The sequence below is a fragment of the Bufo bufo genome, chromosome 2 (assembly GCF_905171765.1).
Source record: "Bufo bufo chromosome 2, aBufBuf1.1, whole genome shotgun sequence".
Classification (NCBI taxonomy): domain Eukaryota; kingdom Metazoa; phylum Chordata; class Amphibia; order Anura; family Bufonidae; genus Bufo; species Bufo bufo.
Genome location: NC_053390.1, coordinates 773239455 through 773252083, shown reverse-complemented (window position 1 = coordinate 773252083; position 12629 = coordinate 773239455). Strand labels below are relative to the sequence as shown.

General features: G+C 44.7%; 1 protein-coding gene across 1 annotated transcript in view; it reads right to left on the bottom strand.

Moving 5' to 3' along the window:
- The window catches only part of WDR1 (WD repeat domain 1), a 48413-nt gene that overhangs the window by 4779 nt on the left and 31005 nt on the right, over positions 1-12629 (bottom strand). The window contains exons 10-14 of the mRNA XM_040419102.1: positions 11584-11740; positions 10076-10163; positions 7863-7973; positions 6705-6878; positions 2375-2519 (exon numbers count right to left, since the gene is read on the bottom strand). Coding sequence (XP_040275036.1) covers positions 2375-2519; positions 6705-6878; positions 7863-7973; positions 10076-10163; positions 11584-11740 — 675 coding nt within the window. The remainder of the gene's footprint in view (positions 1-2374; positions 2520-6704; positions 6879-7862; positions 7974-10075; positions 10164-11583; positions 11741-12629) is intronic.

Genomic DNA, 12629 nt, shown 5'->3' with positions numbered 1-12629 from the left:
GTTGCTAATTTGTCTTTTTTTTGTATTGTATCCTCTGTATTAAAGGGGTTCTGCAGTTTGTTTAAACTGATCATCTATCCTCTGGATAGATCATCAGCATCTGATCGGCGGGGGTCCGACACCCGGGACCCCCGCCGATCAGCTGTTTGAGAAGGCAGTGGCACTCCAGCAGCGCCGCGGCCTTCTCACTGTTTACCGCTGGCCCAGTGACGTCACGACTAGTATCAACTAGCGTGGGCGCGGCCAAGCTTCATTCAAGGGAACAGAGCTTAGCCCCACCCAGGCCAGTTGATACTAGTCGTGACGTCACAGGGCCAGCGGTAAACAGTGAGAAGGCCGCGGCGCTGCTGGAGCGCCGCTGCCTTCTCAAACAGCTGATCGGCGGGGGTCCCGGGTGTCAGACCGCCGCCGATCAGATGCCGAGGATAGATCATCAGTTTAAACAAACTGCAGAACCCCTTTAAGGCCGAGTTCACACGAACGTGTGTGACCCGTGCCTGTGCTGCGGCCCGCAAATAGCGGGCCGCAATGCACGATCACCGCCCACTGAAGTGAATGGGTCCGCATCCGTGATGCGGAATGCACACGGAACTGTGGCAGTGTATTGCGGCCCGCAATACGGCCACGGATCACACACGTTCGTGTGAACTTACCCTAAGTGATTAGATGCCCACAGCAACCAGAGCTCAGCTTTAATTGCTCTTGAAAAATGTAATCTATGCTGTAATTGGGCTTCATTTATCCAATGTCACATGAAGCCAAGCAAGGCCAACACAGACCCAAAACAAGCATGGTACCACAAACTTTTTGTACAGAGACCCCTGCTAGATGTTAGAACAGATCTCAATCTCTACAAGTGAGAAGCCAGAAATTTGTACACAAGGGGGCACATTTGTTTTAACCCTTTTGATCACATGCAGTTTTTTTTTTTACCCCCATCCTGTCAAGACTGGAAGGCCCCTCGTTCTGTCTAACGGCTCCTGTACACCGCCTGATGTTCAGACAGGTCATCGCCAACAAGCATTCGTACAAAGATAGTTGGCAATAATCTGCCGGTGCAAAGGTGCCGCCAACTACCTCACGAATGAGCAAAACACTCATTCATCGGGTAATTGGATCTTTCATGTCGTCACCTAAATCATGGTTTGCCGGCAGCAGATCTTGGTGTCTAAACAGCCTCTGCTGCCGGCAAACAATGATTCTGTATGGTGACGAGCGACGGCATTAGAGATCACTCCTCCCATAATGTGGGGGGAGATTGCCGCATGTAAAAGCAGTGGTCTTCTCCACTGGCGAGCAGTAGATTGTTGGGAAGGAACGCTTCCTTCTTGACAATCGTCTGCTCAACTGAAGTGTAAAGGGGCCTTCACCATTTAGATGCTGCAGTTGATGCCCGAGGCTGTTGCAGGCGGGTGTCAGTTGTATAACACAGCTGGCTCCATACACTCCCTTCTGACTTCCACCTTATAGAAATGTCAGAAGTTTTTAAGTCACCAGAGTAATATTTTCCATTTGGTCTTGGTAATGGTCCAATCTGATGGGTGTCAAGTTGCAAAGAGAACTTTTTTTTTTAATGAGTAGAGTTAGGTAAGCTGCTAGACACCATTAATGTTAACCTCTTAACATACGTCTAGGGTACTGATCAAATGAATGTGTTTCCCAAGCATGAGAAGAGTGCCCAAATGTGAGATTGAGGTCTGCATTACTGTGTCCAGTGTTGTGGGTCATAACTATACTAGTACATATGTATACATGAACAGCAACCACATGTGCACAGCTGTAGATTCTTGTAGATTGTAAGCTCTTGTGGACAGGGTATGTTACTCCTCTGTACCAGTCTGTTGTATTTTTTGATATTTGTGTAACCCCGGCTGGACATAGAGAGACATGGAATTAATAGTGCTTTCAAATAAATAATTAGGGATGAGCGAAACGACTTTGGATGAAACATTCGAAGTTGATTCGCATAAAACTTTGTTCTAATACTGTACAGAGCAGGAGCTCCGTACAGTATTAGAATGTACCGACTCCGATGAGACAAAGTTATTGCTTCACACAATTACTTCATAAATTTGTACTGTAAAAAACCATTTCCCGAACCATTACTCGGGTTCGGTTCCAAGTGGTACAGTATTAGAACGAAGCTTTATGCAAATCGACTTTGGATGTTCATACGAAGCCGATTCGCTCGTCCCTAATAATAATTGCACAGAACATATTACAATATAAGAATGCCCCCTAGTGGATAACATGTTATGTTCAGTTTAATTTATTAGTTCATTTAGAGTAACAAGGCAAATTTCGTGACTTTTTGCCCCCCTACGCTACAGTTTTTTACAAGTTACAATCAGTTACTCATTGGTAAGAGTCTTACCTGGCATTTTGAGCTGCTTATCTGAATCACTCACGGTCCATACAAAAACCATCATATCCATACCCCCAGTGGCAAAATGTTCATTGTCGGGTGACCAGGCCACACAGACTACCTTTGCATGGTGCCCATAATAGCGGTCCTTCTCCTGGTGAGCAACAAAGCGCAAAATTACAACCAACAATAAGCATGTGAGGCACGCACAGGTTCAACATCCGTTACAGGGAATCAGAGCTTTTTCTTTAACTAGCCACAAAGCACATTGTCAGGAGGGGCTTTTAGTCGTGCAACTAAAAACCTGCAAAATGTGGGCCTGTGTGTGAAATTGGAGGCATAAGGAGGTAGAGCATGGTCCTGCAGAAGTCTACACTAATAACGTGAAGCTATTCAGAAGCATCAGTACAGCAAAGGAGATTTGATACAATACGTCACGACTTTAAATGGGTTCTGCCAGGGACCCCCGCCGATCAGCTGTTTGAGAAGGCAGCAGCGCCGCGGCCTTCTCACTGTTTACCGCTGGCCCAGTGACGTCACGACTAGTATCAACTGGCCTGGGCGGGGCTAAGCTCCATTCAAGTGAACAGAGCTTAGCCCCGCCCAGGCAAGTTGATACTAGTCGTGACGTCACTGGGCCAGCGGTAAACAGTGAGAACGCCGCTGCCTTCTCAAACAGCTGATCGGCAGGGGTCCCGGGTGTCGGACCCCCGCTGATCTATCCAGAGGATACATCATCAGTTTAAACAAACTGCAGAACCCCTTTAAATACTAAGGATCAAAGCTCTAGCTACAATATTTGGGGTTACAACTGGAAGCCGGATTAACCCATAGGATAGTGGAGGTTTTTTTGTTTTAGCGTTTTATTTTTCTTGCCCATCTTCCTTGAGCCATAACTTTTATATTTCCGTTCACATAGCTGTATGAGGTGCTTATTTATTGCAGGACAAGTTATACTTTCTAATGCCACCATTCATTATGGCATACAATGTAGTGGGAAGCGGTAAAAAAAATTCCAAATGGAAGTTTGTTTTTTTTAAACTTTTTTGTAATGAATTTGAAGCTCGTATTTGAGCGTACAAAATCCTTTATTTTTTTTCATTTTGAACAATCATGGATTTTTAAAATGCATTTATTACTGACTATTGCTCATTTCTTATGTTGGCCTGCCACCTGGTGGCCAAAATAAGAATTGCACCTTCAAGGCTCTCAGCCTCTTCAGAGAGGCTGAGCGTAATGAAACCAATTACCGGCATCCTCATTGGCCACAGAGGATGCTGATAAGAAGCCCAGAAGAGCAAGCTTGATCACAGCATCTAAAGGCTTTAAATTACCACGATTGGTAATTAGACGCCGGTTTCTGCTGTTTGAAACGCACGTGCCTATTGCTCCAGCGCCAAAAGGTTTTCGTTTCTGGTTGCGTGTGGGTTTAAGAGACAGCTGCAAGAAATATCACAACCTGTTACGTACAACCGCTATTGCAGTACAGCCTCCAGCAACCACATGTGAGTAATACAGGAACCTTTCTTCATTTCATCATCCCTCTTATCAGTCAGAGAGCATATTCGCTCCCCGACTGTCACAGGAGGGTGCGGGTCTTTTTTTTTAGATTGTAAGCTCTCGTGGGCAGGGCCCTCTCCCCATCTGTTGACAAGTTTATGTCTATTGTACTTGTGTTTTATATTATGTATGTATACCCCTCTTAGAGGTACTGCACCATGGAATTAATGGCGCTTCTAAATACATAATAAGTTGATAAACAGTTGAACAGCTAAAAATCACCCCTGCGCCTAATAAGGCAACTTGTTAACTCATTATTTACCAGCATCTGCATGAGGGACATTTTTGGTGTCATCTGACCCTTGTGATGATGCGATAATTTCAGTTTGTAAAAGCAGGCATAAGTGACATATATGAACATTTCACATCTTGTACTTTTATTTTAGGAGGGTTTATGCATCTCATGCTCTTTTTGGATCAAAAACTTTTAGGCTTTTTTTTTAGTTAAGCTTTGATGCAAAATTACATTATGACGTACAATGTCAGGGCGATATATGGGTATGGGAGTATAATTTTTTTTAATTTCATTATGCATGTCAAACATGAATATTTCCCAGAAGCGAAAGGGTAAAAAAGGAAAGTCAAAAACTTCCGTTTGCGTCTACCACTCCTAAGCAGATCTGTACACAGGTAACAGACTACAAATTCTGTAGTCTCACCCGCTAACGATACGGTTATCCAACTTTCCCATGCTTCTTTCTGACCTACCAAATGTAAGTAAGAAGTGAGGGACAGATGGTATGGAGTGTGACTGCAGGATCAGACTACGCAGGGTCGTCTTAACATGGAGACACACAGGTCTGCACAGGAGCTGTATACACCAAACTAGGAGATGCTTAGTTATGTTTTCATTCTGGATGAATTGAAGAAATTTAAAAGGATTTTCCTATTAAGACATCTTATCCCCCATCAACAAGATATGGAATAAGGGGGTCATTTAAAAAGTTGGCGAAGATTTCAACTGGTGCCTCTACATAACTGCGGCGGATCCACCACCAGCGCAGGGGTTATTCAGATTGGCAATCCAAAATGCTGGTCTTAATAAATGACCACCTAAGTATCTGATCAGACTGGGCCCTCATTTAAATACGCACGCTGTACACACCCAAGAGCTTGTACTGTAGCCATCTTTGGCAGTACCAGAGTAGAATGGAGTGGCGGACACGCATGTTCCAAATGGGGAGCACAAGCCTCATTTCTCATGATTGATAGGGCCCCAGCAGTCAGACCCCACAAATCAAACACTTATCCCCTATTCTGTGAATAGGGAATAAGTTATTTTAATGGGACAAGACCTCTAAAGACTCACTTTTTCAGTAAAATGGATATTGATGAATACTATAAGTTGAAGCCATGTTCACATTATCAAACAACCTTTAAAGGGAATCCGTCAGCTCCGAAACATACCCCAAGCTAAACTAAGTGGAGTGCAAGTGACGCAGAGTCCGACTGTAATTTGCATCTCCATACTCACTTTCTTTCCAGAGCTGAACGCTCACAATCTGGCAAAAAATGGCTGGCGTCCCCTCCATTGTGCGCGAGCTCGGGACTCCTCTCAATGCATTTTACTGATGGTTTAGGGGGGAGCACAGCAATAGAAAGCAAGGGAGTATGAAGATACACATTACTTCATTGGACTTCAGTTACACTGCATACCGGCTTACTCTAGTTTGGAGGATGTTTCAGAGCTGAGAGAATCCTTTTAACCCTTAGTGACCACCCATAAGCCTATTTACGGCGGTCACTAAGAGGCCTTAGGCTGGGCTGCTGATTTTTTACGGCGGCCTACTCCAGACACTGCACAGGTCTCCCGTGCAGTGGGAAGCGGGGACCCGGCTCTCACATGAGCCAAGGCCCTTCTCTAACAGCCCCAATGGCGCCCGCCGCATGTAAAGCCCTGACAGAGGGAGCAGACTCCCTCCGTCTCCCATCGGCACCCCGCAAATACGATCGCGGAGTGCCGATGTGTGTAAAGGCAGCCTGGGGTCTTATGAGGGCCCCAAGCCTGCCTTGAGTAGTTTCCAGCAGGCTGCGCCTCTCTGGCGCAGCTTGCTGGTCAATGTCAGTATAGCACTGTCATTAAAATGCAATGCACTATGGGGATAATGATAATCAATCTGAAAATTGTCTGGTATTGTCTGTTATAGCCCCTGCTAAGTTAAAAAAAAACACCTTTATTAAATAAAAAAAAAATATATAAAAAGTTATGGGTCTTGGGAAGCGGCAATGCAAAAAAAAATAAAAAATAATAAGGTATTATTGCAAAAAGGTAGTAAAACATAAAAAGCTATATGTATTTGGTATCATTGTAATCCTACTGACCCAGAGAATAAAGATATTAAGTTACTTATACCAAAAAATGAACACCGTAAAATTTATAACGCAAAAATGCAGTGGCAGTATTGCTGTTTTTTCCCCATCTCCCTCCCAGAAAGCGTTAATAAAAAGGTTGATCAGAAAGTTGTGTGTACCCCAAAATAGCGCCATTAAAAACTACAACTTTTCCTGCAAAAAAACAAGCCCTCAAAAAGCTATATAGATGGAAAAATAAAAAAAAAGTTATAGCTCTTGGAACGAGACGATGAAAAAAAGGAAGAAAAACGATTGGTCCAAAACAGCTGCTCGGTAGTCATTTCTAAAAATGATCCATTTGTGAATCTGGAACAGCAGCAAGAACTGGCCACGGAAGCTTGAAACTAAATGTGAACGTCTTGTGCTACAATAAACCATCTGGGCGATATGACGCGCTGCGTGTTCTGAGCCATCAGAATCTACCTACCGCATATCCATCAGCAACAGTGAAGACTGTGACACCCCTGTTCACATCAGTAGCAGCAAGAAAGGCACCATCGTTGGAATAGGCGAGGCTGGTGACAGCAGCCTTAACCGGTAGAGTCTTCCCCTCGTCCTTCAGAGAGTTTCCTTGAATGGAATACAGATGGACATTGCCGTCCTATCGAGAAAGAGAATCAGTTACATGAATGGAAGTCCATGTAATGTTTTGATGAACCATTTTGGCTCACAGAGTGGGAGGTCTCCACTCTATGATATTCATAGGCCTTTAAGAGACAACCCCTTTTAGTGCTAAGAAAACAAGCACGTCTGAAACATAATTAAAGCCGATGCTTCCGCTATATCCTTCGCTGTTACTTAGAAGTTACAACAGTGCCACCTAGAGGCCAAACCGTTAACCACAGAATCGCAGGCAGAAAATCCATGGTGTACTACAGAACCAGCAGCGGATGAGATTTTACTAAATTATATCCACATGCTGCAGAAAAATTAAAAAAGCAGAAATTGACCTGCGCTGTGGATTTTATCTGTTGCGTGTTAGCTTATGCTGCGGATTTTCAGGGCGGTTTGCACCCAATTCCAATCTGCAGCAAAGTCCACATGAAAACACAATTCCATTGCAGAAAACCCTGCCCGCACGGCCCTACCCTAAGGCCCCTTTTCACACAAGCGAGTATTCCGTGCGGGGGGCGAAGCGTGATGAGGACGCATTGCGCCCGCACAGAATCCGGACGCATTCATTTCAATGGGGCTGTGCACACGAGCGATGTTTTTCACGCATCACTTTTGCGTTGCGTGAAAATCACAGCATGCTCTATATTCTGAGATTTTCACGCAACGTAGGCCCCATAGAAGTGAACGGGGCTGCGTCAAAAATCGCATCCTTAAGCAAGTGCGGAGGCGATGCGATTTTCACGGATGGTTGCTAAGAGATGCTGTTTGTAAACATTCCGTTTTTTTTTTATCAGGCGCGTGCAAAACACAATAAATTTGCTTTGCACCCGCGCGATAAAAACTGAACTGAATGTATTGTTTGCAAAATCGCGCATTTTTTCACTGAACGCATTCGCAACTAATCTGCTCGCGCTCGTCTGCAAGGGGCCTTAACGGCACACAGGTAGAAAGTAAGAGACAAGACACTTACCGCACCGCCGACTGCAACGTCCCCAGAGCCTGGGTGAATGGCGACAGTTTCCGGTTCATAGTCCAGAGAATCAATGACTGAAACCTTTCTCTTGTCCTTTAGCAGCGCAATCTGTGGAGTCATAAAACATACCAGAAGCAATGTCCGGCTCGGTCAATGGAGGTCATAGTGTAATGAGCTTGTGCCTACATTGTGCCTGTTTTTTTTAATAACCTCTTCCAAAAAGTGGTTCATGGAGAGCAGATGTCAGGGGCAGCATCTACATGGACCATGCAGTTACTGCACACTATAAAAAGGTATGTTCACATGTCGCAGAAATTCTGCAGATTCTCGGTTGCGGAACTGTGTGCAAAAAATGAGCAGCACTTTACAGTACCAGCACAGTGAATGTGTTTTTAGTAATGGTCATCCACCTGCTGCTGAAAAGTCCATGGTCAGAAATTGACATGCTGCAGATTTGAAAATCCGTGCCACGGGTCAATCTAGGCTGCAGACCCTCATTGCGGATTTCCCCCTTTGCAATGCCGTAACGTGTGAACATACCTTACCTCTACTGATCAGGGCAGAACACAGAACCTCACCCTGGATATATACGTAATCACATCCTCTCTAACCAAGCCTGTGCACTCAACGATCGGTTCAATAAACTTTATTTCCTACATAGTGGACAATACTCCCAACCAGCTGCAAAAAATAAAAAAAGAAATACCGCAGAAGGGCTGCTCAGTGAGGGTCATGTGCAAGAAAAGTTAATGACCAGTGGTATTGATTAAACAGCGCATGGTGGAAACATTTACTCCTTAAGCTTCGGATAGTGTCCCTGTGCAGTTTCAGCCTCCTTGCTTTCCACCTTCTCAGAAGTACACAAAAAATATAATTGTGTCACAGCCCCTGAAGGCTGAGAGATCGGGGAGGTGTCCTGAGGTCAGGGTCTGCTCATAGGTATGAAGACCACCAGGATACAGAATTTCCATGATATAAAGTGGTCATATATTCTCAAAAAATTAAGATTATTTCACTAATTTTGTTAAAGGGAACCTGTCATCAACTTTATGCTGCCCACACTAACGGCAGAATAAAGTAGAGACAGGTGAGTTGATTTCAGCGGTCTGTCATTTATAAGTTAATAGTAAGTGGTTGCTGAGAACCAACATCACAATCATTACAGTCCCGGCCACCTGAGAAGAGTCCTGGTTATTCATGATCTCCTGCTCTCCTGCCCACCTGCTGATGACTGACCGTCTTCTACCTGGTTTTCTCCCTTTCTCTCTAGGAGAGAACTGCCAATCATCAGCAGATGGCGGGAGAGCAGGAGATTATAATAACCAGGACTCTTCTCAGGTAGATTTGACACTTTTCAAGGCCTGGGCTGCAATGATTATGATGCTGGTTCTCAGCAACCACTTACTTTTAGCTCATGAGTGACACAGCGCTGACATCAGCATTTCTGTCACTATTTTTGTGCTGCCCTCAGTGAGGTCACCATAAAGCTGATGACAGGTTCCCTTTAAGTTCTTAGGGATCATGCGTGTGGTAGAGCTGTCTGTCCAGTGCCCACATGGGCCGGCATCTGCACAGGCGCTGTAGATAGGAGGATATTCTCCACGAGAGTCTAAATGAGCATACTACTATTACAGCTTAGTACAAAATGGGGCAATAATATGTCCAAGTGGATGAGCCCTTACATTTGGCCATAGAATACGAGATTGGCGTTTAATGCTCTTAAAACTAAAATTCCTTTTCTTCTTAAAGAGGACCTGTCACCAAAAAATGCAATGCAGTGCAATCTGAAAGCACCATATTAAGGATTAAGATGATACATATTTTTGTGGGAAAAGATGCAGTAAAACCTATAATTTATACATTTATATCAGTTTTTTCCACCTCCTGTGAGCAGCTATTGGTACAGGAGGGAGGGGTTATCAGTGACTGACAGCTCTCTGTATACACATACAATGATAACCCCTCCCTCCCGTACCGATAGTTGCTCACAGGAGGTGGAAAAAGAAAGATATAAATGTGTAAATTACAGGTTTTACTGAATCTTTTCCGACAAAAATATACATCAATCTGCTCAGCTCCTCCTGCTCTATAACATGGTGCTTTCAGATTGCATTGGATTTTGTGGTGACAGGTCCTCTTTATAGGCCTTTCAGAAATAACCAGGACAGTAACATAACAGAACCACACAGACTAAGGTGTAAAGCGCGTACCTGGCCAATGCACACGGCGACGGTGTACCCTCCAGTACCGACAGCCACGCTCTTTGGTTGGACATCCAATTTCACAGAATTCTGGGGGCTAAAAGTGAAGGAACAGAGACCAATAAGAATACTGAAATGTAATACAAGTGAGAATAATCGCCGATCCTGTCTATATTTGGAGGGCTGCATTTATTGCAGGCTTCAGAGCTGAACTCTCCCAGCCATCAATGCTTATTCCCCATCAACAGGATTGGCGTTAAGTGCTGCTGGGACCCATACCGTTCATGAGAACAGGGGTGCAGTGTTCCCCTATCGGAATGGAGTGGCTGCAGCAGGTCTGCTACCTCTCCACTCATGGGACTGCCAGAAGCAGCCGAGCTTTGTCCTCTGCTTCTCATCAGTCCCATAGAGTAGAATGGACATGTGCGATAGCTGTTCCATTCAAACAGGGGCACAAAGGACCCCCGTTCACTCGATCGCTGGGGGTACCAGCAGTCAGACCCCAAAAAAAGAGTAAAAGGGCTGCTCATGGGAAAATCCTCTTAGAGATCCCACTTTTCTGTCAGTCTAGTTTAAAGGGAACCTGTCACCATGAAAATGCAGTGTAATCTGTGGGCAGCAGGTTATAGAGCAGGAGGAGCTGAGCAGATTGATGTATAGTTTTATATAAAAATTCTGGACTTTGAAGTCAAGGAGGCGGTCCTATCAGTGATTGACAGCTCTCTGTATACACAGTCATAGAGGGAAGACTTTCAATCACCGATAGGACCGCCTCCTGGACTTCAAAGCCCAGAATGAGCATGGATATACAGATGTAGCAGGGTTAGCACTCCAGCTCTTAACTCATCGCGTTATCTTGAGACAAAAGCCATTGAAAAGCAATTGAAGGCGTTTGCTTAGATTAGATAACACAACTCAAATCTCAGAAAACAGGAGTGTTAACTCTACTCCATCCGTACTTGTATAAAACACAAGTTTTACGGAATCTTTTCCCATAAAACTATCAATCTGCTCAGCTCCTCCTGCTCTACAGAATGCTGCTCGCAGCTCAGACACCATGTTCAACGTGACAGGTTCCCTTTAATATATGCTGCAAACACTGTGCCTTAGACCAGGGGTAGGCAACCTCCGGCACTCCAGCTGTTGTGACACTACAACTCCCAGCGTGCATACTTGCTCTGCTCTTCTAAGAACTCTCATAGAAATGAATGGAGCATGCTGGGAACTGTAGCTTCACAACAGCTGGAGTCCGAAGGTTGCCGATCCCTGCCTTAGACTATGAACAGACAGTCCTCCATCTGCTTCTTCAAATATTGCTTTTTACCTGTGAGGAGTTATCCTCTGCAATATATTAAACTTAAAGGGCTGGTCTGAAACTGAATAGAGCTGAGCTTCAATACCAGACACCCAAAGGACAAGCGTAGCTATTTTCTAAACTTGGTCAACCCCTTCAATCTTTAAAAAAATAATATATATTAACAAAAAGAAGCACCATGAGCGGGATGCACTATACAAACCTGTAGTCTTTGTCCGTGATGCTAGTGAAACGCACTGTATCGTCCATGCTGCAAGTGACTAGCTGGTTGGAGCCGTCAATAGCCATACTGGACACCTGGTTTGTGTGGCCTTTACCGGAAAAGGTGTCGTTCTCCCCCGTCTCAGCATCAAAATAATGTATGGTCAATTGTTAAGAAAAATTTATTATTATATAGGAAAAAAAATAATAAACCTGAGCAGCTAAGAGGAGGAGAAACAGACCCCAGTCTATAACGGCGGCTTCTGGTGGAGACTTCCTCCTTCTACCTTCTTAATGGGGCCCCCGCAGTGCTATTCCAGTAATTCCAATTCATCCCGTCTCCTAAGGACAGGAAACAGAACTGAGAAAGGGCATTCCCTCTTTTAAGCAATTCTGGTTCCTGTTTCTTGTCCAGAGGAGGAGGCGGTCTCTCCATGGATGCCGTCATAAGGAGAAGGGGCAAGACAGAATCCAGTTGTACTGTAGATATTATGAATAAGTAAGACGTCTGCCTGTGGCTGAATTTCAATCCTCTCCATTAGGGTTCATTCACACGTCAAGTGTTTTGCGATCCACAAATTGCAGATCCGCAAAACACGGCCATATGCGTTCCGCATTTTGCAGACTGCACATGGCCGGCCCGTTGATAGAAATGCCTATTCTGGTCCATGGCAGGCGGACAAGAATAGCACACGCTCTATATTTTTGCGGGCCGTGGAACGGAACTACGGATGCGGACAGCATGCGGTTGAAATGAATGGGTCCGCACCCATTCTGCAAAATTGCAGAACGGATTCGGACCCATTTATATGGACATGTGAATGGACCGTTAGGCTATGCCAACAAAGCTACGCCAGACTGATGACTGGTCCTGCAGAAACTGGCAGTTCAAGCTATCTAAGGCATACGGACAGCTTTAGAGAATAGGAGGCATTCTGGGAGGGCTCATAAGACAATGGATGTGCCAGAGAAGAGTAACTGATGGGGAGCCATTTCTGTCCCCTAAAATTACTAAGAATAGTGACTGTGCACATAAAGACACTACTC